The sequence below is a fragment of the Mus caroli genome, chromosome 1, assembly GCF_900094665.2.
Source record: "Mus caroli chromosome 1, CAROLI_EIJ_v1.1, whole genome shotgun sequence".
In the NCBI taxonomy this organism is placed as follows: Eukaryota; Metazoa; Chordata; class Mammalia; order Rodentia; family Muridae; genus Mus; species Mus caroli.
This window is the reverse complement of record NC_034570.1, coordinates 85,067,126-85,094,037: the sequence shown is the minus strand read 5'-3', so window position 1 is coordinate 85,094,037 and position 26,912 is coordinate 85,067,126. Positions and strand designations below refer to the sequence as shown.

Genomic DNA, 26,912 nt, shown 5'->3' with positions numbered 1-26,912 from the left:
AAAAGAATGGGAATGGTTGGGTAGGGAAGTGGGGGGCGCTATGGGGGACTTTTGGGATAGCATTGGAAATGTAACTGAGGAAAATATGTAATAAAAATATTAAAAATTAAAAAAACAACAACAACAAAAAAAGAAAGAGAAAACAATGCAGGAGAATGGTGGACATGCCATATATATATATATATATATATATATATATATATATATATATATATCCCCAAAATGCCCAAATAGCTATAAATATGTAGAAAGCTGGTTAAACTTTTCATCTTTCATGTTTCCATCTTTTTTCTTTCTTCTATACTTTGAAAAGTACTTTGACTTTACCTTACTTTCAAAAAAGTAAGAGAGAAAGGAAGGAAGGAAGAAAGCTTTTATGTGTTAGCTATGATGCCTGACTGTGTAATCTCATTATTTAGAAGCCTAAGGCAGGAGGATTGCTGTGAGTTTAATACTAGTCTAGGACACATAGTAAGACTGTCCTTAACACAAACAAACAAATAAAACGTTTAAAAATGAAATCTTGTATGTTTTTATTTTCAATTCTCCTCTTATTTTGGTTATGAATTTTCTCATGATTGGGAATTTTTTATGATGTTAAAATTTTTCAAATCTCTAGGTCATTTCTCTTCTCTTCTATTCATTCCTCTTTGCTCTTTCCATCTGTCTCCTTCTTTAGCCATGTATTTCCCTGCCCGCCCTTTCATCTCTCCCGTATCTCTTCTCCACGGTGCCTTCCCAGTGCACCCATAACCATTTCACTTCCTAGTTTATAGAAACTGGTGCTGCGCCAGGAAGCTTCCATTAGTTTTCTGTGTAATTATCTTGTGGTTTGATGTTGCTGCCAGATTGGTTTTCTGTGTAATTCTATGGTTTGATGTTGCTGCCCCAGCAGTTTGTGTTCTTCTCTCTGAGTGGTGCAGGGATTTGATTCCTCCAGAGTAGGATGCTTGCTCCCTGAGATGGCCAAGGAAGATAAGAGGAGTTATCCACACCAACAGATGTCCCAATTGTAACATAAAAACACAAGAAACAGGAAACTGCATGACAGCACATCTCCAAGAGACCATAACTTAAAGAATAAAACTCTTAGATTCTGTTCTGTTGCCCTGAAGAGACACCATGGCCAAAACAACCCTTATAAAAGAAAGCACTTGACTGGAGGATTGCTTACAGTCACAGAGGTGTAATCCATTATCATCATGGTGGGGAGCACTGAGGCTTTCAGGCAGGTGGCTCAGAGCTACATCTGGAGAGAGAGAGGAGAGAGAGAGAGAGAGAGAGAGAGAGAGAGAGAGAGAGAGAGAGAGAGAGAGAGAGAGAGAGAGAGAGAGAGAGAGAGCGCCTAGCATTGGCTTTCGAAACTTCAAAGCCCACCGTCCAGTGACTCACTTTCTTCCACAAGGCCACACCTCCTAGTCCTTCTAAACCCGGTGACTAAGCATTCAAATATATGAGTCTGTGGGAGCCATCCTTACTCAAACCACCACAAAGACCAAATGAAGATCTCAGAGGTTTACTAGGAAAAAATAATCTGACAACAGTTGAATGATAAGAATATCAACATGGGACCAGGAGAGGAACCCCAAAATGATAGAGGAGAAAGCCAACAAAATGCATGAGGAATCTCAGCAAGGGAAATTTGGACAGTGTGGGAGGGAGAAAAGACAAATAGAAATGTTGCAAATGGGAAAGTCAGTGAATCAAATAAAAAGCACAGTGGAAACCAGCCATCACTGATAGGCTGGACCAAGATGGAGAAAGTATCAGGATGAGGGGAAGAAATAGCTCGCTCAAACGTGAACAAAGTAAACAAGGACCACAGTGTCAGGAGAGGCTGAGATAAAACGAAGGACCTAGAGAATCAAGCCAATTATAACAGAAAACAAAACAAAACAAAAAAAAAAACAAAACCCCACCCACACAAATATAGAGAAAGAATCTGGAAAGAATCCAAAACCACAAAAGGCATTTGTTTCTCTAAAAGGATAAATTCCTTGTGTACTTATTTAGTCTTGTTGAATAATATTTTTAATTTATTCATTGAGAATTTCATAATGTATATAATGTATCTTGATCTCATCTACCTGACTCTTCCCCTCTCTAACTTGTCTAACACATCTCTGTCTCCCAACTTTACCCACATCTGTACGGACAGCACTGATTTTAGTCAGTTGGGTTAGAAAACGTTAAGGTCTAGGTAACTGTTGCCTGTCTAGGCAGCCATTTTGTGCTGTTATTAGTGTTATAAGGAAACTTTCTCATGTGCTGTTCTTAGGAAACTTTCTCATGCTCAAGTTGATTGCATATTCTGTTATGTTCTGTGATTTGGTGTTCTTGGAACCCAATCACAATAGAAGTCAATAGAACTGCTTTGTATAGCTAGCCACAATAAGCTTGGACCCAAACCCACCACCCAGCAGCACTTCCCGCACCTGTGTATGAGCTTTTATGGTCTTTGCTTTTAGAAGCTCCCCTGGGGATGGACCCCTATATAAGAGATACATATGCACCAATATAAGAAGCCATTTTGAGTAGGGTTCAAATAAAGTGTAAGTTCCTAAGACCTCTCTGGGAAGTGACATTCCTACTTGTCAGAAAGAGACGTTGCATCGTGCTTGGCAAGTTGAGACATGAATGTTAGGCAAGGCAAGTCCCCTACCACAGTTGAATACCCCAACCAATGAGAACAGGACACTTGTACAACAAAGGCATGTTTCTAAGGAAATCCTCTATTTCTAAATCCTGATTGGTGGAATCACCTGGAACAGATGTTTGTGGATTTCAGGCATAAAAGCTCTGTAGGATTCTGGCTGGGCATTACGGCCCAGCTACCAAGTCTGCACTACATCCCTGGTCAGTCACGCTTTGGGTATGCATTCAATAAACCAGCCCTGTTTAACTGAGATCAGTGTCTGAGTGGTTTGTGCAGTGATTCCCAGACCCCAACAAAAATTAATATACACAAGAGATATTTCGATCTCCAAATAGACACAACTAGAGTAAAATCTCTCTATGGTATATTATATAGTCAAGATGTCAAAAATATTTTTAAAAACCTAGAAGCTGAAATGGAGAAATAACAACTTATCTATAAAGGCAAACACATCAACATAACATCAGGTCTCCATCAACAACTTGAAAAAAATCCAGGAAAATGTAAAATGACATATTTAATCCCTGAAAGTAAAAAATTGTCAACCAAGATTACAATACCCAGCAAATAAATATTTTAAACTTGAGTTGCATGAGAGGAATAGACAAACAAAGGAGAGCTAGGGAGGAATCCATCATGTCCAATAAAGTAAACCAAAAAACCATAAAACTCACCAGTAACACTATCCATGGAGAACAACCCAGAGGCACAGGGGTCAGGAAGTCCCTCTGAGTAACAACCTTCCATTTGAATGACTTGGACCCACAGAGAAGATGCAAATGAACGAAAACAAACCAACATCCAACTAACTACAGTCTTCAAAACCACCTCCCAGGCAAAGGTACCCATAGCCTGAAAGTCAATTTCTCCAGCAGAGAGGAGCCATAAACAAGCTGGTGTGGATGTTCAATCCACAATTAGAGAAGACGGAGATGAAAAGCATCACATATTAACAAAGGGGAGAGTTCATCAAGAGATCCAATGGTTGTAAATATATACCAGTGCATTAAAAAAAAAAACACTACAGAGTATAAGAGGTCAGGCAGGTCCTACTATGATAATAGTGGGTGATGTGCAGTGCTCACTGACATCTTTAGATAGGATTCCTAAATAGAATATCAACAAAGAAACCACAGAGTTAGACTGTACAATAAATCAAATTAACTTCCCAGATCACTACAGAATAATCCATTCAACAAATATGGAATTCGCAATCTTCTTGGGAGCTCAGATTACATTCTGGTTCACAAAGCAATTTCTAACAAACAGAATAATTAAAATAATTTGATCAGAGTAGGATCAACTTGAGAATGAATAACACACTCTGGAATGATCAATGTTTTGTAAGGAATTGAGGGGGAAATATTAAAACTTCTATAATGAAATGAAAACAGAAGCACAGTGTTCTAGAAAGTTGAGGGTACAGAATGGGCAGCAATAAGAAGAAAGTTTACAGCATAAGTGTTTACATTAAAACAGATCAGGGAGATCTCAAATATTTAACACAAGGACAAGGAAAACAATAAAGAAGTAGATGGTAAGAAATAATAATGACCAAGGAAGAAAGAATAGAGGCCTAGGAGAATTGAAGAATAGAAGAACAAGCCCCAACACCAGAAAGGTTCCCTACAACAATGTTATAGTCAACATGTTACTAAATGGAGAAAATCTAAAGGCCCGTTCTCTCTTCTTTAATTTAACACCAAGTCTTGGCTAGAGTAATGGGACAAGAAAAAGGAAGGCACAAAGGGGATAAAAATAAGGAAAAGAAGTCAGTCATTCCTACTTGCAGAAGATATGATTCTAAACATAAAAGACTTTTAAGGGCTCAGAAGAAAATTCTTAAAACTTTCCGCAAAATAGTGAGTATAAAGTCAACATAAAAAAATTCAACAGCTTTTCTGCACACTGGTAACAAACTTACTAAAAAGAGAAATCAAGAAACATCCTACCCATGGCAGCTTTAAAAAATACCTGAGTAAAAGATAATCAAAGAGACAAAAATATCTACAATGGAAACTTAAAACACCAATGAAGAAATTTGAGGAAGACACTGAGAGCTGGTGAGACCTCCCATGTCCCAACTTGTCTAAGAATTGATCATATGAAATGCTGCGTTAATCAAAGCATTACAGATCTACGTGATCCCCACCAAATTCCAATGATATTCTTCACAGAACTGGAAAAAGACTTAATATCACAGTATATAACATGCCACAGGAAAACCCCAGTGCAGAGCAGATTAAACCAATGGAATAGGATATGGGCACTGAAATGAACCCAGTCAGCTACACCCACATAATAATCTCTCATAAAGATGTCTACATATATGTTTGTCAAAGGACAGCTTCTTCAACAAATGGTAACAGGAAAATTGGATGCCCACATGTAGAGGGACAAAAATCCCAGCACTCCGGAGGCAGAGGCAGGCGGATCTCTGAGTTCGAGGCCAGCCTGGTTTACAGAGTGAGTTCCAGGACAGCCAGGGCTATACAGAGAAACCCTGTCTTGAAAAAACAACAACAAAAAAGTCTCATATTGTAGCCAAACCAAGTAAAAATGAATTAAAGTCATTAATGTAAGAGACTTCAAAACCACTAGAGAAATGACTGGGGAGATGTTTCAAGATGCAGGCATAGGTAAAGTTTTTTGTTTGTTTTTTGTTTTTTAAAAGAACTTCAGAAAAGCAGGAAACAATCTCAATAATTGACAAATGGGATTTGATGAAATAAAAAAGCCCCCACACAGTAAACAATCGGCAGAGTGAAAAGATGGTTGGAAAATGAGAGAAAATCCTGTGTCAACTGCACATCCTACAGAGGATTAATATCTAAAATCTATAAAAACCCCAAGAATCCATCTGTGCTATAAACACACAAATAAATGAAGCAGACAGTTCTCAAAGGAGAAGGCTGCACTGGCGAATGAACATTGGGGAAAGTTCAACACCTTTAGCCGGGAGGGAAATGGAAATTAAAACTGCTTAGAGATTTCATCTCACCCCTGTCCAAATGGTTGTAATCAAGAAAACAAAATCTGAGCTGGGCGTGGTGGTGCACGCCTTTAATCCCAGCACTCGGGAGGCAGAGGCAGGAGGATTTCTGAGTTCGAGGCCAGCCTGGTCTACAAAGTGAGCTCCAGGACAGCCAGGGCTATACAGAGAAACCCTGTCTCGAAAAACCAAAACTAAAAAAAAAAAAAAAGAAAAGAAAACAAAATCTGGGAGGATGGAGAGAGGGAACCCCTTATACACTGCTGGTGGCATATAAATGGGTGCAGCCATTGTCGGGCCAGCATGGGACTTCCTGAAAAACCCAACAGAAACATCACATGGCCAGATCTATCACTCATAGGTAAATAATCAACAGGCTCTAAGCCAGTGTACCGGTGAGGTACTTGGACATCCATGTTTATTGCTGATCTATTCACAATAACCAAGGTATAGAACCAGTCTGATAAACCACACAATAGAATGCATGATGGAATTCTATTCAGCTGTCAAGAAACAGGAAGTCATGGCATTCGTAGAGAATGTCATGAAACTGGAGATAATTATGTTAACAGGTAATCCAGGATCAGAAATGACAATCACAATCTTTCTCTCATATGTGGGATGTATATGCATGTGTGTGTGTGTGTGTGTGTGTGTGTATGTGTGTGTGTTTATGTGTGTATGTGCATACATAAATATATATGATCCATTATTACTTTTATACATATTACATATAAAATATAGATTAATATATGTGTGTATATATAAGAAAATGTCATAATGAAACCTGTTTCTCTGTATGCCAATCAAAATTTAAAATACAAAAAGCTAAACAAAAAATATCTTCAAAACTGAGAAGGGGAAGCAAACTAAATGTTCTTGTCAGCAGGACTAATGAATAAAGCTATGAAGTTAATACCATACCAGATGGATTCCAGAACTTAGGAAGGTTCAGCTTTACAGCCACGTAAAGGCTCATGGCTCCAACTGTTATACTCCCCATATTTATTCCAGCATTGAACCACATGAGACCCTCAGCATTCTACCATAGAGTAGGCTTTATGTTCGTTAGGTAGTTTTGCTTAACTGCAACCTTATAAGGTTGGCATTGAAGGTAGAATACTTGCCAAGTAGAAGTATTAGTGCAGTTTCAAGAGCACAACATTTAAAGCTCGTGATGGTTTTACCACGATGCAAATTTTTGTTAAGCATTTTTGAGGAGCATCTGTGATGGAATCGATGTAATAAAATAATCTTGTACAGAAAAATAAAAACCAGTCTTTTGAGTGAACCTAGAAAGGCATCATTGAGCAGCAAAAGTTAGTCGCAGAGGAGGAAGAGCTGTGTGCTTCTCTACACAGCTAGCTGTGCGGCATGGAAGTGGGTTAGACTCAGAATGAGAGTTTGCCTTGCCAGGCAATGTCAGGAAGTGTTCAGGGACACTGTGAGATTTAGCTAAATTCTTTCTCTTGGCCTGACTGTACTGACCTTGTTGAGCCACAGATGTGATACAAATGTGTTCTTACATCCTGCCAAGTCTATAGTTATTTATATTTGTATACTTCACTATGTATGTATTCTGTGGACAATTTACATATGAGTGTCTACACTTCCTCACACAACACCTTAAGAAGCTGGGTCCTCTGTGGATTTGTCTCTGAGACCTGTGATGAAGCAGGAGCCTGATGAAGGTTCTAGCTTGAGTGGAGCCACTCAACCACCTCCAGATGTCTACCGAGGATCCTTCTCTTGTATATTTATTTTTTGCTTTTATTTTTATATTGTGTTTGCATGTGTGTCTACATGTAATCCAGGAGCCCAAGGAGGTCATAAGGCAAACATCCTGGAGCCAGAGTTTCAGGGTCAACACGTGTGTAACAACTCAGTTATGAGCTGACTGACCTGGGTGCTGAGAACTTATCGCTTCTGTCTCTGACCAGCAGAAAAGAGCGATGACACGGCGTTCTTCTCGAGGCAGTTTATTCAGGAACCTTTCAACATGCAAGCAGGAATCTCTCTCTAGCCCCCAATCGCAATCCCTTATATAACCCCTCAACCACGCCCCATCAGCCCAGTCCGCGTAATCTCAGTTCATTGGCCTTCGTCAAATGGCCTGATCTTGTGTCATGGTGCGCCTGCGCAGCTCTCACGATGGATGTGGCTTATTTCTGGGTGTATGAGGAAGTCAGGTGCAAGTCATAAGACTTGGCTGCAGTCCCGGGCGCCATCTTGGGACTACCGCCACACCCGCTCCCCACAAGAACTGAACTCAGGACCTCTGGAAGAGCATCAAGTGCTCTTTACCAATGAGCCATCTCTCTAGACCCAGCTGTTGGGGGAGGGGGTCTTTCTTAAAAGAGGTAGCATTTGTTAGTCATAAGTCTGCCCTATCCATTCTACTCCTTCTTCACATCAGTTTCACTCCCCCAGAGTGCCCTGTCCATTGACTTAAACTATTATTTTAAAAGATCCCTCGACAGCGGTTGTAAGATGGCTGAAAAGTGGAAGAAGAAGAGAACAGAGACAGTTTGAGTTACCTGTCATAAATGGCCACCAGAGCAGGGGTAGTGTTGGGGATTAATTAAATATAAGCATTTTGTTGATTGATAAACTTGATCAAGACACGACAATGCCTAGCCTTCCTCCTAGGGAGGAAGCTCAGCACATGGCCAGAGAAGCAGGTGGCTAGAAAAGCCAGCCCAGCTTTGACTTGGGAAACAGTTGGCGTTCTCTGTTGGTCTTCGTGCTATGGGAGCCCTCACTCCTTTCAGCCTTTAGGGTTCTGCATGCAGAGTAAGTTTTGCTAATTCTTATAGTTCATACTAGGTCCATGATGTGTCCATGAAATAGCTTAAAGGAAGACCATCAGTGGGTAACTGAGTTCCACACTTTCGTTTCCACTTTGAAGACAGAAAAGGCTGGTTCTCACTGCTCAGTGATCTACACAGAAGCATTCCCTCCGGCCTCAGGGCAGCCTCTCACTGCCTTCACAAGACTGTGTCTCTGTCCTAACCTCTGCAGGGCATCCTTCACATCCTTGTTCCGCAGACTGTAGATGAGGGGGTTGAGCATGGGGATTACCAGGGTGTAGAAGATGGAGACCACTTTGCCTTGCTCCATGGATGTCAGAGCACCTGGCTGTGCATACATGACAAATAGAGTCCCATAAAACAAAGACACCGCTGTCAGGTGAGAGCCACAGGTGGAGAAGACCTTGTGCCTCCCAGATCCCGAGTGCATCCTGAGGATGGTCACGGTGATGTAGCCATAGGAAACCAGGACAGCTAAGGTGGTGCTCACAATGATGAACCCACAGAGGCCGAAGAGAAAGAGCTCATTGAGAGCCGTGCTGGCGCAGGCCAGCTGGAGCAGTGGGGGCACGTCACAGTAGAAGTGGTCAATACGGTTGGAGCTGCAGAAGGGCAGCTGGAATGTGAGGCTGGTCTGCACAATGGAGTTCAGGCAGCCCACACAAAAGGTGCCCAGGACCAGACGGGTACAGGTTGTAGGGCACATGGTCACAGGGTACCTCAGGGGACTGCAGATGGCCATGAAACGGTCATAGGCCATCACAGCTAAGAGGAAAGTCTCAGTAGTAGCCAACAAGGAAAAGAAGAAGAACTGAGTGGCACAAGCCTCAAAGCTGATGACTTTGGAGGTGGAGAGGAAGTTGACCAGGGCATTAGGGGCAATGGCAGAGGAGTAGCAGAGGTCAACAAAGGACAGGCTCTTGAGGAAGAAGTACATGGGGGAGTGCAGGCGGGCATCCAGAGTGATGACCACGATCATGGTGAGGTTGCCCAGGACAGTCACCACGTACAAGACAAGGAAGACAGCAAAGAGCAGGGCCTGGGTCAGTGCACCTCCCCCAAATCCTACCAGCACGAACACTCGCAGGGACACTCCTGAGAGGCTTCCATTCCTGTGGACTGCCGTGGCCATGAGTGGAGTCAGATGCAGCGAGGGAGATAGAGGCAGAGAGGGAGGAGATCTCACTGATGCAGTCGGATGTTCCACAGACTGCGGGAAGCTGCTGGTGACATGCTGTCCACTGTGCAGAAGTTCACTGGCTGCTCTGATCTCCTGCCAGATGGGCTGGTGTGGCCTGAAACAGTGACATTTTCCTCTAGTTTGCATAGTTTGTGACAACTTCTCCTTATAAATGGGGCTGAGCTGTGCTCTAAGGATTTAAAGAGGCCCCTGGATTCCAGTGACCCTCAGGTAACAAGTAGCCTTTTAGCATCCTGGTGTTACCTCTGGGTTGCTTGTTTTCCACTGTGGAAGACACTGCTTTTTGTACCCTTGGCTGCCAAGATCCACCCCACATTCCCCAAATGTCATGTTACTGACTAAAGAAGGCTTATGATGGCCTCCTACCCTTCACGCCTTGTGCTGGCTGACCCTTCCATCTGTAGGCTGAACCCAGAGCAGGGATCAGCCCTCTCTACATTGAAGCTGCATGCCTTGTGGCTTGCAGAATGCTGACCACATCTCCGTAGCTCAGCCTCTGAGCCTGGTCCTGAGTTTGTGCAGAGACTGATTGATTGGCTGTGAGAGGTTCCTGCTAACATCTAGGTGTTGGAGACTGTAGTATGTGTACCCTAGGACTGTGCACTGAGAATGCAGGACTGTTCCCAGACATATTTGGGACACAGATATATCCTCCAACCCTGCCCCACCGGCAGCTCTTTTCCATGCTTCACCTCAGCTTTTGGGGTTTATAGGGCTTTACTCTTTGTCACTGAAAACTACACAATGCTGGCCCCTGCTCTGTCCTTGGGCTATTTATGATCACTTTCTCTTACTCATAGTGACCATAGTAGTGACAGCCAGGGGAGTCCTCTGTGAGGCTGGATGGCACTTTTCTGTTAGTTCCCAGAAGGGATGTAAGAGGCTGCATTGCTGAGGAGCCTGGCTAAGGAGAGATCTGTATCTTCTCCACTGTTCTGGGCTGCCTCAGAGATCTGGACTCAGAGATCTGGGCTGGGTGAATCCAATGATGTATCTACTGCTTCCCTCAATGGTCCAGGAGGTGGAGTGAGAAGAACCCAGCTGAGACAACCACACACTCAAAGGTATGACTTTGTGAGACTCAAAGGTATGAATGTATTGACTTTGCCTTCACACTCTCTGAGATTCCCTAAACCCTCCCATTGCTGGATCACCCTTCCCTTCCCAGTGAGTGTAAAATGCCAGGGAATATTAATGTCAAGGCTGTCCCTTGATTCCTGCTGGAGGAAAAACAAATATAACCTCTCAGCGTTTCAAGGATACAGGGTGTCCTCAGAATCCGTGGAAATGGCTGCTGGCCAAGGGCTGAGGAGGCTGCTCTGCTGTGAGAGAGCTGACTGACAATGCCTATGAAGGGACATCAAGGGACAGCTTCTGCTCCCCTTGGCTCTGACACTTCTGATCCAGCAGAACTATTGTCTCCTATGGTGTGGTTAGATGCAGCCTATCCATCTGCAGAATTGAAAAAGGGTAGAGCCCCACTCCCACCCCTCACCAAACTTTAACTCTGACTTGTATGAAGGCCAGGGGTGATCAGGACATGCCAGCTTACTGAGTCAGGCCCCGGTGACATACTGAACCTACCTTTTCTAGGTAGAGTCAGGTCTACTCCAAGGTCACAGAGCCAATATCCAAGTTTCCAGTGCTCCTGTGCTGCTGCGCCTGGTCTGTGGAACATGAAGAGGTGGATGTCGGTTGGTCTTGTCTCCTTTTCAGATCAGTTGTGGCTTTCTGGGCAGTGAAGCAGAGTAAACATGGACACAGGAGGACACCAAGGTCCCTGTGCGACGTTAGGTGTGTAGATTTTGGCTACATTCGATGTGGGTCTTCTGAAGAGAGATGCAATCCTTGCCTCCTCTCTTGTCCCCATTAGCTGGGCATTGTGAGGAGATGCCTGCCTTCGGGGTCACCCTGCTTGAGAAGAGCCTCTGTATCTGATAGAACAGGGATGTGTAGCCTCCAGTGGCTAATTAGAGAGGCACTGGCCTCTGGCAGTTGGGATTCCAATTCCCTGGGCTTCTGGGCTGCAGCCTGCCTGTGGCCTCTGCCTCTGTTATGGATGGAGTTTGTGACCCCTTGGAAGACTCAATCTAATTCTAATTAAAAGAGATTTATTGATTAACTGCTAGCAGGATGAATAATCTCTGAGTCAAATTTGAGAGTGCCACGAGAAGGGGGAGGAGGGGTGAAGGAAAGATTTGTAATAAAGGGGAAAAAAACCACAAGAAAACCTTCAATATCTACTCAAGCAAGCAAAAACTGGTCTGATCTGCCAAGGTACGTGACCCAAAACAATTTTAGGGTATCTGTATAAGCAAGTTACAGAATCACAAAAAAAGAGCTCTTAGTCATATCCTAACAAGTAGGTGGGGGTCGCTGAGTCAGGGTTATTGGGAGCCTATCTTCTAGGGACTGGATTTAGAGATAAATGGCCAGTGGGTACCAATGGATGCCTAGCATAAAATGGAGTTTCTTTAGCCACCACACAGAGATGTGACAAAATGTCAGGAAACCTGCAGTCCTCAGCAGAAGTAATTGAGAGAGACCCTGCATTCAGTGTACCTCATCAGAGCAGTCACCCCTGGGGTAGGGACAATATGGCCTTGTGACATTGCTGCTGCTGCTCTGTCTGACCATATCGATGTGAGGAGCCTGGTCTGCAGCACTGGGTCACCCCACTCTTTCCAAGGCAGCACTTGGCTCCTCTCAGTGCTATTAGGACTCTAGGTGGATGACCTCAATGTTCTTTCTTCTTCTGTTGTGTTAACCACGTGAGTGAAACCTTTTGTGGGGAGGGGGAGGTTGAAAGTTTGTCTCTGTGTCTTCTGAGCATCAGTTCTATGCTCGCCCAGCTTGACCTAGTGTATTTTTGCTAATAATTCTTCAGGTCAAATTAAATCCAAAACATCTGGGAATACAACACAGCTCGGTTTATTTCTATCCAACCCTCTGACCAGGGTGATGGTTCCAAATGGCACTTCCTATGAGGATATGTAATTTCCTTTCTGCCAGCCCACTAGGCCACAAGCTTTGAGAAAATCCCCAAGTGCACCACTGGACCATAGAGTTTTAGCTATAGTTCAGCAAATAAAGATCACATTTAAGCGGCCTGCTTAGGCTGTGGTGGAGTGACTAGTGGCTTCTTGTCATACCACAGTCTATATTTGCTTACCACGTTTGCTTCTGAGTTGGAATCTATTTTCCAGTGTTTCCTTAAGTACCCACGAGTTACAAGCCCTTCAGCCTAGGAGTTTTGTCCTGGGTGGTTTTGTTTTGTTTTGGTCAACGTGACACAAGCTATGCTCAATTGGGAAGAAGAAACCCCAATGGAGAAAATGCTTTCACCAGATTGCCCTGGGGTTCTTTTTCTTGATTGTTGAAATCTGGAATAGCTCCTACCACTGAAGACAGTGTCATTCTTGGGCAGAAGTTCCTGGTGTGTGTGTGTGTGTGTGTGTGTGTGTGTGTGTGTGTGTGTATGAAAGCAAGTTGAACAAGTTATGGAGAGCAAACCAATAAAGCAGTGTTCCTGCATAGTGTTTGCTTCAGTTTTTGACCCCAGGTTTTTGCCTGCCTTGGCTACCCTCACTAGACCATGACTCAGGATGAGTAAGCCAAATAAAACCTTTCCTCTGCCAAGCTGGTAATGATCATTTATCACAGCAATTGAAAGCAAGCCGAGACAGCCCTGTTGAGGCTGGCTTTGGTCAATGATTTATCACAGCAGTGACTAAAACACCAACGTTGGAAGCAGAGTCTTAAGTCATATTTTATATAAAATAGCATTTTAGCATCTAGCAACATTTTTAATTTGGTCACAAAATAAAACAAATGAATGAGTGACCCAACTTCTACTCTGTGACTCACAACATCTGAAGAGGCGGTGGTGAGAAGAATGGAAAAGATCTAACGTGGAAGTGTGCAGGTGTGAGCCACAAGGAGTGCCCGGAGTCCCAGCCCTTGGAAGGCAGAGGCAAGAGGACTAGGCATTTGACACCATCCTGGGCTACACAGTGATTCTCTGCCTCTAAGGAAAAAAAATAATATGAAAAGAGACAATCTGGCAGCTATGATTATGGTAATTTACAATATGCACAAAAGCAGACTAGCATAGCAAGCTTTAAGTACCACTCATTCAACTCCAATAGCAATCATCTCAGTGAGCTTGGGCAAGTATTATTGAATCTCCCCTCCCCGACCCCAGCACCCAGAGCCTTGCATTATCTCAAAACAAGCAGCAGACATCATATAATTTCTTTAATATGTTTTTCTGTGCAGCTTTAAAATGTAAAGCATTTATTTTTTAGAAGGGTGCCCAGTAAATTATTTTCCATTCCCTAATGGAAAATAATTCCCCGATGTCATCAAGTATCCATCAGCATCCACACGTGCTACAACCTCATTATATGATGTGATTTTTGTACAGCTCTTCAAATAAGCTCAAACAATGATCTTTCAGATCTGTGATGGCTTCTACGCAGGGCTCTCCTATCACTTTATTTTGTTGCTATTGTTTATGAAGAAGCAGAGGATGCTGGTTGCATTTATTTTTAAAATAGATATGTAGACTCTCCCATGGACCAAATGTAATAGTGTCATTCCACTGATGCTCTGAGACACAGCTCCATCCTGTCTGTCCCCGGTCAGCTGAATCTAGAGCCCTGATTGGAATCAGTTATTGTTATTATCATCATTTAGGCATCGTTGACCATCTGTGTAGTGGTAGGCATAGGACTCTTCTCAGAAGAAGTTGTACCTGTTTGTTTTCTTCTGTATGGAAACAGTCATGGATGGCACTGCCCGGTTTCATTAATTCAATGAGGGTTCCAAAATGGTGGCAGCGATAGTGTTCTGTGAATAGAACAGATAGTTCTTTGGTGCATAGATAACTACTGTCCTCTGAGAAAGAACCTTTGTATTTTCTTTGGGTCTTAAAGGAGACTATACATTTAATTTTGGCCTTCATGTCCTCGTGTATACACTTATGTGGGAAATGCTGGAAAACATTTGGCTCCATCTACCTCTTTAGAGACCATCTCAAAATGGCAAGTTGGCTCATCATTACCCTCTAGTGGTCATTACTTTCTGTGTCAGCAAGAACCCAAGAGCAGGTCCGTGTTTCACTCCACTGTAATCATGAATTTGCTTGAGCTAAAGTGATATGATATTTTCTTATATATTTCAGGAAAAAATGTATACCATTAAGAACAAAAGTAATACAGGATTAACATACATAATGAAATTCAAAATATGTATGAAGCAAACTTTCATCATGTAATATTTATACAAACTGTTCTTTATAAATGTTCGTGCAGATATGCAGCCTGTCATTAAACACATATAAACAAAATAAAATAAAATAGTCTCTTTTTACCCATTTGGAGTCACTTTAATTTGGCTTCATAATCAAGTAAATAGAATGAAAGCATGAATCAGTGCAAAGTATCAGGATATGCATGGTGGTCTATGGCAGTAATCATTAACTGTGGAGGCTGCGTCAGGAGAGTCACATGTTCGAATCCAGCTTGAGCTACTAGTGAGACCTTGTCTCAGAAGCAAACACAAACCAACGGGAGCCCAACAGTGATCCAGAGTTGTGCCAGCTTGGACCTAAGAGCCTAATTGGTGTGAAAGAGATACAACTTTCATATGAATATTTAGAAAATATGGAAGGAAAATGCCTGAAATTGTTGTCATGAAAACTCTGATTAACTGTTATCGCAGGGATTAAGGGAAGATGTTCACCTATAAAGACATGTGTCATAATAAAATGTTCAGTCAATCAGGACAGGTGAAGAATATGTTGTCTATAGTCAAGAATGTCTTAAAATGTATAAAGAGGGTGGATAAAGATGTCACATGCTTTGGTTGTAGGGCAGAGAGGAATCAAGCTGGAACTGAGCTACAAGCTCAGGGGTTGGCTGCTCGGACGCTAGAGCAGCAGAAAGTACTGTGCAGGCTGCCTGAGAATTATCGCCTTTGGCTGTACTCATTGGTGGACACTGCATGCTTACTGACTTGCTGGGTAACATGAGCCCACCAGCACAATCATGGTGCAAGAAACCAACCATATTCTGATTGGATTTGAGGCCCAATCTACAAAAGGGGCTTCACATCTGATACCTTAAACCTAGTCACACCCACCTTGTGAAAGTCCTGTGAAGGAATCACAGCTGCTGAGATTCAAGAGCACACTGGCTATGCTGTGCACGGAAAACAACATTCCACTCGTCCGACACCTCATCTTCTTGATCTGACATTAAGTCTTTCCCTTCTTTGTAAGGTTTCTTGAGCCTTAGATGGCGTAAGAGAGATGTTCCATTTGGGGGTGGGCTTTCAACAGTTGTTTATTCTCAGTACTTTGACCAGCTATGAGATCTCTGCAATAACCACTGTCCACTGCACAAGGCATGCCTGTCAAATCGCCTTATAAATATTCATGTTTATGCTAATAGAATATAAGAAACTAATAAATATTTATGTTTATGCTAATAGGTTATGGACAGCTAATGACTGCTGGGGAAAAGGCCAGAGATGGTCATAAGTGGTAGTCCTAGGCAAGTTTTCCAAGCTCCTGTAAATAACCCCTTACTCATGCTTCTGTGGTGACTCTAATTAAGCTCATTTGTTTACACCCTTAAAAATGGGACTAAAAGAAATGGGGACAGGAAAAGTAAGGATATCAATAGAAATGGGAGGGAGAAGTAAGGGCAATGGGGCGATTCTGATCAAAATACATTCTATGCAGCCATAAGGATGTGCAACTAGTACACATTAATAATTTTCAATAAGATACATAAAAGAAATATATATATATATATATATATTTCTTTATCTCTCTCAGAAACAAACAAAACAGGGACACTGGCAGATGACTTAAAACTGAGTAAAAACATAATAAAACATAACACATACAAATTATATATATGTGTATATATAATTTCTAATTTTATATATATATATATATATATATATATATATATATATATAGAGAGAGAGAGAGAGAGAGAGAGAGAGAGAGAGAGAGCTAGGGCAGAGTGTTTATCAAGACAGGGTTCTTTCCTGAAACTCATTGTGTAGATCAGGATGGCTTCAAACTCACAGAGATCTACCTGCCTCTGCCTCCCCAGTACTGGGATTAAACCATGTGCCACTATGCCTAGCTTGCTTTTCTTTTCTTAATAGACCCCAGCTCTGCTTCACCAAGCTCACCCTGAACTGGCTACTACTGAGTAGAGGTCCCTGAGAAGGACATTTGCTGCACAGCTGGCACATTGGGTCACATCTTCTGATGTCAATGACACCTTTAGGGGATTCTCTCTCTCTCTCTCTCTCTCTCTCTCTCTCTCTCTCTCTCTCTCTCTCTCTCTCTCTCTCCTCTCTCCTCTCTCCCCCCTCTCTGAACAAAGCACCTTAGACTGCTTACCCATCCTGGTGGTAACTGGTATCCTCTGAAGTATCGATGATGAGTTTTTTGTGATGGATGCTTCTCTACTCAGAGAGCCTGGTCCAGTTCACTTCTCCTGGGACTGAATTTTGCACATAGCAGAGTTTCTTTCTGGCTTGTGTTGCTTTCATTTCTTCACACACACACCCTTTCTGACTGAAGATCTACCTAGAATCTACGGCATGCCAGCCACGCTAGAGGTGGAGACTCCCACAGAGGTTTCTGTCTTCTCTTCTTGAGCCAGATGGGAGCACTTGCATTGCTTAAAGGATGAAGCTATGGATGTTCTAAGCCACTGCCATGCTTTGGATAAAGTAGGAGAGCTGTCCAAGGCATTGTCGCGGTGAGCGACCACATTAACCAGCACACTTTAGATCTAAGCCTTATTTAGAGGGAAGCCTCTTGTCTTCCTCCGGTGCCTGCCAAGACTCCCGTGGTTCCCCTCCCAGGCTTGTGCTAATTGCTATGGGCAAAGCGCAGTCTCAGGAGTAGGGAACTGGATCAGACTCTCTGAGGATCACACAGCTTTACAATGGCAACCTCAAACCCTCCCTTCTTAGACCCCCGTTTTTGCTAAGACTTCTAGGCCCTAACTGAACAGCATCCTGTGGAAGGGGGACTGTGACTTTTCTTTTCTTTTTTTTTTTTTCTTCACTACTTTTATTTTTTTTTTGATTTTTAATATTTTTATTACATATTTTCCTCAATTACATTTCCAGTGCTATCCCAAAAGTCCCCCATAGCGCCCCCCACTTCCCTACCCACCCATTCCCATTCTTTTGGCCCTGGCATTCCCCTATATTGGGGCATATAAAGTTTGCAAGTCCAATGGGCCTCTCTTTCCATTGATGGCCGACTAGGCCATCTTTCGATACATATGCAGCTAGAGACAAGAGCTCCGGGGTTCTGGTTAGTACATCATGTTGTTCCAACAATAGGGTTGCAGATCCCTTTAGCTCCTTGGGTACTTTCTCTAGCTTCTCCATTGGGAGCCCTGTGATACATCCAATAGCTGACTGTGAACATCCACTCCGGACTGTGACTTTTCAATTTGTTGCCTTGCTATCCTTTGTAACTTGAGCTAAGGAAGGAAATGTCCTTTGTGTTCAGAGCCATTTTCTTATTGGTATCATCTGATGGATAAAGTTAATGCACTTCCTGTAGGAGAGATCACAGCATGTGGAGACATCTTCTCTTTGTTCTTGGCATGGTAAGGAGAAACAGAGATGGGAAGTTCCTCTTCTTGGTCAACATATCAAATAATGGCTTAAAGCATTTAAGGTCTTTTCTTTTTTTAAAAAAAAATATTTACTCTTCTAAAATTATTTCTATTTAAGACATTAACAGGAAATTCTAGACACTCTATGAAACTCTTTCCATGGACGCTTCATCTCTTCTCTCAAACAATAGGATCTAAAGTGAAAACAGATGAGCTTAGACCCAACAAGGTTTCATTACTTGAGGCTAAGGCCCGGGCTGCCACGTGCATCTGATAATGCCTTTATCAACCGCAGTAAATAAATTAGCGGTGGGTGGTCCTTGTTTGTGGGTTCTGCAGCACAGGTGAGAAAAATTAACCACTAATGTACCATCAGTGCCCAGTAGGTGGCAGTGTAGGATAGGCGAGGGCCATGCAGGTGAGAACCAGGGAGCCTCAAAAATGTCTCCTGATTCTTTTTGCTTCCCTAGCTTTTTAGATACACAGGCAAACACGGGGGCCAGGCAAAGCTCTGCACAACCTAACAGCTATTTCTAGAAACTTGCCATTCGTCTGCATTTACATAATTGAGGTCGTTTTAAAGGCAGATGGTTTAAAAACAGAAACAGATCTTTGTTTATAACACAGCTGGGCATTGATATAAATTAGGAAGTAGAGAAACTCAGCTCAAAAATAGAACCTTAGGCTACTGTAAAACCCTGCAGTCAGATTTCCCAAGAGGAAAGACAAAATCGTCTGAGATACCTGATGCTTAGATAATTCATGTCACTGTTTCAGAGCCCAAAGGTGTGATGGCTTGTGAGATTTGCTGAGCCCTGTGCTTGTAGAAACAGAAGGTTCTAAAGAGGGTTGAAGTGGTTTTGAATGTGACATACACAGGCTGATGCACTTGGTCCCCAGCTGAAGACACTATTGAAGGTTTAGGATGAGAAGCCTTGCTAGAAGGAGGTCACTATGGGAAGAGCTTGAGATTTTTAAATCCTGGCTGGTTTCTGTCTGCTCTCTTGTTCCCAAGTGTGGACACAGTGTGACCTCCTGCATACATTCCTGCCGCTGTGCTTTCGCTACCCTGATGGACTGTGCACCTCCTACCTGTAAGCCAAAATAAGTCCTGAGTTGTTTTGGTCAGGTACTTCGTGTCACAACAAGAAAAAAAGAGACTAGGGGTTTCTCTGTGGGTAAAATGATTACTGGGAAAGCATGAGACCTGTGTAAAACACCCCCAACCTCAGTACACTGCCTGGCACCCTGGTACAAGACCGCACACAGCTGCAGTCAACTGTGAGGGAAGGGGTGTCTGGATTTGAGGTTACTTCTTATGACTGGCCTCCCCTATTTTGTGAGAACATGAGGTGCTCTGATTGCAGCAGGAGAAAAGTCTCAAATATGACAACAGAAGATCAAACCCAAGCCCTGATACTCTTGGTCGGTGGTGCTCCTAGTATCTCAATGCAGCCTGTGTACAGATGGGATGTGCTGGTAATTTTATGAATCTTTCTCCTCTATACTGTTCAGGATAGAGTTTGCATCCCTCTTCATGCCAAACTGGCTTCTGATTAAGGAGGAATCCTCTCCCAGGAAGTCTGTAAGCTGATTCTTCACTTTTTGCACTACTAACACCTACAAGGTGAAGAGGAGTCTGCACTTGAGTAAGGGTGAGCCAAAAGATGCTGCCAACTGTTCTTTTCTAGCATTGAGTTCTAACACGGAGGATAACATCACATGGATTGTTTCCTCTTAACTGCTGAAACTGCGTAAAATGGCAGAGAGTGGCAGAGAGAGAGAAAGAGACAGAGAGACAGAGAGACAGAGACACACAGAGAGAGACAGAAAGAGACAGAGAGAGAGAAAGAGACAGACAGACAGAGAGACAGAGACACACACACAGAGACACAGAGACAGACACACAGAGGGAGAGGATGGTGGGGGAGATAAAATCACTGAAATTGAGATACATGCCATTTACAAAACAGAATGTACCAAAACTGTTTAAATAAAGGAAGACTTTGACTAGTTAAACCTGAAACCTGGGAATGAGGTTGGGGTCTGGAGGCCAGGAGAGGAAATTGACAGAGACCTGCAGGGTGCCCAGAAAGGGCAAGTGGGATGATTTTACACCTTGGCCCCCTCTGTCTAATCTCTACTTCCCAATGGCAGATGCCTTCAGCCTTCAGCACGCTTAGAGATCAGTTTCCTCTCTGTAACTCTCCTGGGCAGGAACAGGATGGAACTGGGGGCTGGGATCAGACACACAGGGAAGAGACACAGACAAGCTCCACGGTAGAAGAAAGCAGGCTATTGTAAAGTGACCTTCACCAAGGCTTCCTCCTTACTTGGAGACATCTGTGGGGATGAGTAAATCCTTGCTCATCATAAATCAGATGCCAGGCCAAGGTTGGAAGATTCCACGCACTGGGAATCTTATTGTAGCAGCATCTCTAACCACTGGCTGGTGGTTGAAGAAAGATGCTGGTAGCCAATGGCATTTAAGCCCCTCATGCCTCCAGCAGTGCACTATGCCTTCTGTCAGAACGAAAGTGTAAGTGATTCAGTCTTCTTCGCACTTTGGAGCCTTGAAGACAAAGAATGTGCCTCATTCACATTTTTTAAATGCTTGGCTAATGATAAACATTCAAGAAAGTCAGGGTAGATGGTGAACAGATGGATGTGTTGATGGATACATGGAGGGATGGATAGAGGAAAAGAAGACAGGAAGGCAGAAAATCGGAAACAAGAGAACAAAGAGAACAGGATGGGTAGACATAGTATCAAAAGTAGATACTCTTGTTTCCTAAGGATCCTTCCCTTCTGTGACCCTAGCATGGCTCCCAATGATGTCACTAGCCACTCTCCTTCACCAGACTGTGCCTCTGTCCCAGCCTCCTCAGGGCGTCCTTCACATCCTTGTTGCGCAGACTGTAGATGAGGGGGTTGAGCATGGGGATGACCAGGGTGTAGATTGTGGAGACCACCTTGCCTTGCTCCATGGATGCCACACCTCCTGGCTGGCCATATATAACAAAGCCAGTTCCATAAAACAAGGACACAGCTGTCATGTGAGAGCCACAGGTGGAGAAGACCTTGTGTCGCCCTGACCCTGAACGCATTCTGAGGATGGTGACAGTGATGTAACCATAAGAGATGATGACCACAAACACAGCACACACAATGATGAAGCCACAGATGCCAAACATGACAAGCTCATTGATAGCTGTGCTGGCACAGGCCAGCTGGAGCAATGGAGGCACGTCACAAAAGAAGTAGTCAATGTAGTTGGAGCTGCAGAAGGGCAGCTGGAACGTGAGGCTGGTCTGCACAATGGAGTTTAGGCAAGCCACACAGAAGGTACCCAGGACCAGACGGGCACAGGTCATAGGGCACATGGTGACAGGGTATCTCAGGGGACTGCAGATGGCCATGAAGCGGTCATAGGCCATCACAGCTAAGAGCACAGCCTCAGTGGCAGCCAGCAAGGAGAAAAAGAAGAACTGAGTGGCACATCCTGCAAAGCTGATGGTCTTAGAAGAAGAGAAGATGTTGGCCAGGGCATTAGGAATAATGACAGAAGAGAGGCAGAGGTCAACAAAGGACAGGTTCTTGAGGAAGAAGTACATGGGGGAGTGTAGGCGGGCATCCAGGGTGATGACCATGATCATGGTGAGGTTGCCCAGGACGGTCACTAGGTACAGGACCAAGAAGACAGCAAAGAGCAGGGCCTGGGTCTCTGCACTTCCCCCAAATCCCACCAGCACAAACCCCTGCAAGGACACTGGAGTGAGACTTCCATTCCTATGGACTGATGTGGCCATGAGTGGGGTCAATTGAAGAGAAGAAGGTGGAGGCAGAAAGAGGGAGCAGTCACTGGTGCTGTCTCAGGTTCTGCACACTGAAGGAACCTGCTGGTGACATGCTGTCCGCTGTGCAGAAAAGTTCACTAGCTGCTCTGATCTTCTTCCAGATGAGCAGATATGATCTGAAAGGAGACATTCCTTCAGTTTTACTTAATTAGTAAGGTTTTTCTGAGCCCTCCCTCTGTAGAAGCATGAGCTGTGCTCTAGGTATGAAGGGACTTACAGACCTTACAGACTCTCAGAATACAGGGTTTCAGTAACCCTGTGCCTGCCTCTGGGCTCAGCCCCCTCACTTCCATGAGAAATTCCCAAGCAGTTCTATTGATGTTGCTGTCTTCTGAGTTCCACTAACTGCACTCCCCAAAATTACCACCCCTAAACTGAGTTCTTCTTCTTACTGATTCACAGCTCTCCGTCCTCCAACAAATTGCCTGGGTGATTCTCTCACCTGTAGGATGGAATCAGAGCAGGAAACCATTCTCCCCACACTGAGGCTTAGCCTCTGTGTCCCCCCACATTACTCTGACTTCACCTCAGCACCTGTGGCTCCAGTGCTGGTGTACAGTGGCGATCAGTGTGCAGACTCTGCTTGCTTGATGTGTGGGGATGCTGCTGCCAATGTCCAGATGTTGGAGATATCAGTGAGGGGGCAGCCCCGTGTTCTCAGATGCACCAAGACTAGGGCCTGGACATGTTTGGGACATGCTGTTGGCCTCTAACATGATGTCATTGCCAACTCTGTTACCTGCTCTAACACTAGCTTTGGGAGCTTCATAAGGTCTTACTCTTTCCCATGGGAAAACGAGAAGAAGCGGTGACTGTCCAGTGTCTTTTGGCCATTCATGGACACTTTCCATTGTTATTATTATGTGCACAATCAGTAATACATACAACTGCCCTGTGGAGCTGTTGTGATTGTTACTGTTTTTTTTTTCAAGATGATTTTTTTCCAGGGGCTGATGGAGTTAGGAGCTTGGCTACAGAGAGATAGAATATATTCTACACTATTCCAGGATCCCAGGAAGTTCCTGAGCTGTATGGGTCCAGTTGTTACAATGTCCACCATACTGGGCATACAGTGAGAGCATGGAATCTGGAGGCCCTCATCTAATCCCTCAAACATATACCTCATAACTACCTTTCCCATTGCATGGCCAAAGGTGTGCATGAAGCTTTGCACTCACTCCTGAGGCAACAGACGTGGACCTAGGTACTTACCACATATGTTAACTTTGTCCTCGGTGTGCTGTGTGTAGATAGGTCCATGCCACAGCTGGTGCTAGGCTTCCTGTTGGAGCAAGGACAAGCATCATATCTCCAGCTTGCCAAGGATGTGATCCACCTAGAGACATAAGTGGAAGAGGAAGGGGGCCGTGGACAGCTCTGCTGTGGGAGATCTGGGTAACAGGGACTGTGAAAAGGCAGCCTGTACCCATCTCAGCCTTGCCCCTCCTAAGTCAGCAGCATCACTGTCCTTTGATGGATTCAGAGCTTCTGCCCAGATGGCTGCAGAATTGGAACTGATGGTCAAGATGATGTACCCTGGGTCTACCCTCCCAGCACTACCAGCCCTGACTTGGAACAATATGAGGCTTGGCCACAGAATAGAATGGCTTTGTCTCACGAGCTAAGTTCACAGTTACTGCTGAACACACAACCCTGATGTCCACAGTGTGTCTCCTCTGTCCGGCATTCTGAACACATTGACCTTACCTTATCTAGCTGAGACCCAGGACTCACCCAAAGTCAGATAGCTATCATGCCTGCTCCCAAGATCCCCATGCTACTGAGGCTGGTCTGTGCTGAATATAGACACCAGGGTTCCTTTTCCTCCTGAGGTTAGCTATGGCTTTCTGGACAATAGAATGAGGTAGGTATGGGAAGAGGTGTAGATTTGCTCCTGTGAGAGTCTGTGTTTGCAAATCCTGTATGCAGTAGGTTCTGTGTCTTGTGAGGTGTGAGCTGTGGCTTTCCTGGCCTTCCTTCCTCTCCCATACCTGTTATCAGGGCAGTGTTTGGGCATCAATACTTGGGTTCTTTTGCGGGTGGTAGAGTTGAGACTGGCAATCTCCAGTGGCCAATTAAGGAGACACTGTCTTCTGTGGCATATGGGACTTAAACACCTTAGCCTCCAGAGGTATAACACTGGCTCTGGACAAGATAAGCTTCTCAGCCTTTCTCTCCTGGTGAGTTGGCAGGAAGGTTGTGGTCCTCAGGGACCTGAGAGGGCCCTATCAGGATGCCAGATGATTCAGAGCAATCTTGCCAGTATCCTCATTAAATTCATTATCTGAGTAAGACATCATGGCCTCCTGGCCATCGATTTTCCTCCTCCTCCTCCTCCTCCTCCTCCTCCTCCTCCTCCCCCTGATTATGCTGACCTGAGGAAGGAGTTATGGAGCTCTGTATGGGACTGTTCATCCTGTTCCTCCATGACCATCAGTCAACCTTCTCAGGCCATTGAGCCCTCCGTGTTCTCAGGATCCAGTGTAATTGGTCTCAATTCTCTTTCTGACCCTTTGTTTCTGTTGTTTCAATCTAACACAAATCCCACTTCAGGGGATTAAAAATTCAAGCCAGTAAGTACTGGTCCACACTTAATCGATAGCTCTTCTCTTTGGTGAGTGATCCCCTGCACCCTTGGTGCTTAGCCATGTCTCCCACCCCTGCTTCATTCTTGCAGACTCCATCTGTTGTGATGAGGATGGAACACAACACTTACTCATTCTTGACTTGATACTGTCCTTCATTACACTTTGTGGGAGATAGCTTGGCCAGTGCCTGGGCTTGACACATCCACTGTGTTCCTCCATTATCTTCTCTCACCTCCTGATACTTCCTCTGAATACCTTTTTCCTTACAAGGCCTCTTCTCCCATCACTGTCGTGTGTGTGTGTGTGTGTGTGTGTGTGTGTGTGTGTGTGTGTGTGTGCATGTGTTCCACTGATGTCCATTAGACTCACTTCCATGGGCACAGGTGGCATGGGGTTATTCACTTGATCAAGGGCAACTCACACAAGGCTACACTACTGATGACTGTGACCTACCACCTCCTCAACCACTAACAGCCAATGTCTCCTAGGGGAGGGTGGGACCTTGTAAACACTTCCTTATCCAGTATCAGTGACAAGTGGCTGTGGTCTGCGCTTGTAGACACACCTTTTTGTTAGTTCACGAGAATAGCAGCTATACCAAGTCTGGAAGTTAGTATTTCACACCTCTTCCCCCAGTGTACATTTTCACCTTCTTAGTTGTTTTAGTTGTGTGTTTTGTTTCTTGAGAGCCCTTCTAGAGGCATTTCAGTACAAATTAAATTTCCTGAAGGTGCTTGGGGACACACAGTAGAGCCCTCTATTACTTTACCAGCAGTCCCAAGTCCCTAGCCTTAGGAGAAGACTGTGCATAACACTTGACTTCCTCTAAAGGTTCAGAAATGGTGGTGTCAGGATTGTGCTGGGAGAAGGTGTAGCTTAAAAAATTTAGAGCCAAGAGTCTCAGTATTTAAGTAATAAAACAAGGAAGAGGTGGGGAAAGGAAGAAAGAGGGCATGGCACGTGAATGAGTGGGTGAGCATGCCTGGTGGAGGTAAGAGGGGTTGCGTAGAGGTCACTGAGGTAGAAGTACAGTAAAGATGGTTAGGGTAGCAAGGTCAGGGACAGTCGTGCAGTCATGATGGTCTGCTGGTGAGACAGTAGTTAGAGCACAGTGATGGATGTCAATACATATGACTGTAAATAAGAACAAAAATCAACTAAAAACAGAAAATGATGAACTAAAGGTTCTACAAAACCATAAAAATGCAGGAGGGCAGTAACCTGAAATGGAAGGCATACTAAAGAGGTCTGAAATTTCCCCTGAGGATGACATGATTCCTCCCCACTTGGTCTGTTATCTGCCAGTCTTCACATGTGATCAAAAGGAACACTGTGTCTTCCATCTACCAGCCCGCATAGGAAGGTGGGAGGACCACCATGTCATCCACCTGTCAATCTGCACACAGGGGTGAACAGTACACCAGGCTCAGCAGTTTATACTAAGTCTTGTGCCATTTCAAACAAGGTTGTCCATAAACATAGACTTCTTCCTGCTAGAGCATCCTTGCTTAGGTCCTCGTGCCTCTCCAGCTGAACACAATCTAGTGTCCTGTGAAGGGACCGAGCTTTCCAAAGTCAGCACTTACCATGAGTTGTATTCTGGACAGATGTGGAAGAGCCCACTTGAATACCTTTGTGGGTGGCAGAATACCAGGTTCCAGAGCACATGGATGTGTTGTCACTCCAATCAGCAGTGGTGGGAGAGGGGGCTCATTTTCTCTGGCCATTGGTCTGACCTACGGGCTCTCATTGCTGTCCTCACCCTGGTATGTGTTCCTGCCCACCTTCACTCATCAGGTTCTTGTGTCTGACATGCCTGCTGTCACTTTAGTGGTGATCACTGGCCGTGATCACAGGGTTGTTAAGGTGATTCTGACCTGGGGGTCCTGTCCATGACAGCAGCCATAATTGTTAGGGTCCCTCTGTGATAGAGGTTCACTAATGCTGCTTCTATGGGAAGTTCACTGGAAGAGTCATTTGTGCTTTTGCTGCCCAGGTCAAAAGAGATGGCAGCAGGAATAGGTAGGTATTCTTTCTTTAGAAAGGGAGGAATCCAAGTGCTCGGGACCTGAGACTGCATTAGTTAGGGAAGCAGAAACCGGCCTGAGTAGGGCCACAGGCCTCATCCGGCCGGATCAGCGC

At 44.2% G+C, this 26,912-nt stretch overlaps 2 protein-coding genes across 2 annotated transcripts; both read right to left on the bottom strand.

The window, feature by feature from the left end:
- Positions 1-8,487: 8,487 nt before the first annotated feature.
- On the bottom strand, positions 8,488-9,611 carry LOC110301344 (olfactory receptor 12). Its single transcript, XM_021171798.1, has one exon. The coding sequence runs from the start codon at positions 9,588-9,590 to the stop codon at positions 8,589-8,591; it is 1,002 nt and encodes a 333-aa protein (XP_021027457.1). The 5' UTR covers positions 9,591-9,611; the 3' UTR covers positions 8,488-8,588.
- An 11,554-nt stretch (positions 9,612-21,165) lies between these two features.
- On the bottom strand, positions 21,166-22,134 carry LOC110302896 (olfactory receptor 12-like). Its single transcript, XM_021173696.1, has one exon. The coding sequence runs from the start codon at positions 22,132-22,134 to the stop codon at positions 21,166-21,168; it is 969 nt and encodes a 322-aa protein (XP_021029355.1).
- Between the last annotated feature and the right edge of the window lie 4,778 nt (positions 22,135-26,912).

Coding starts and splice junctions, on each gene's coding strand:
- LOC110301344 (XM_021171798.1), bottom strand. CDS start 9,590: ATGGCCACGGCAGTCCACAGGAATGGAAGCCTCTCAGGAGTGTCCCTG.
- LOC110302896 (XM_021173696.1), bottom strand. CDS start 22,134: ATGGCCACATCAGTCCATAGGAATGGAAGTCTCACTCCAGTGTCCTTG.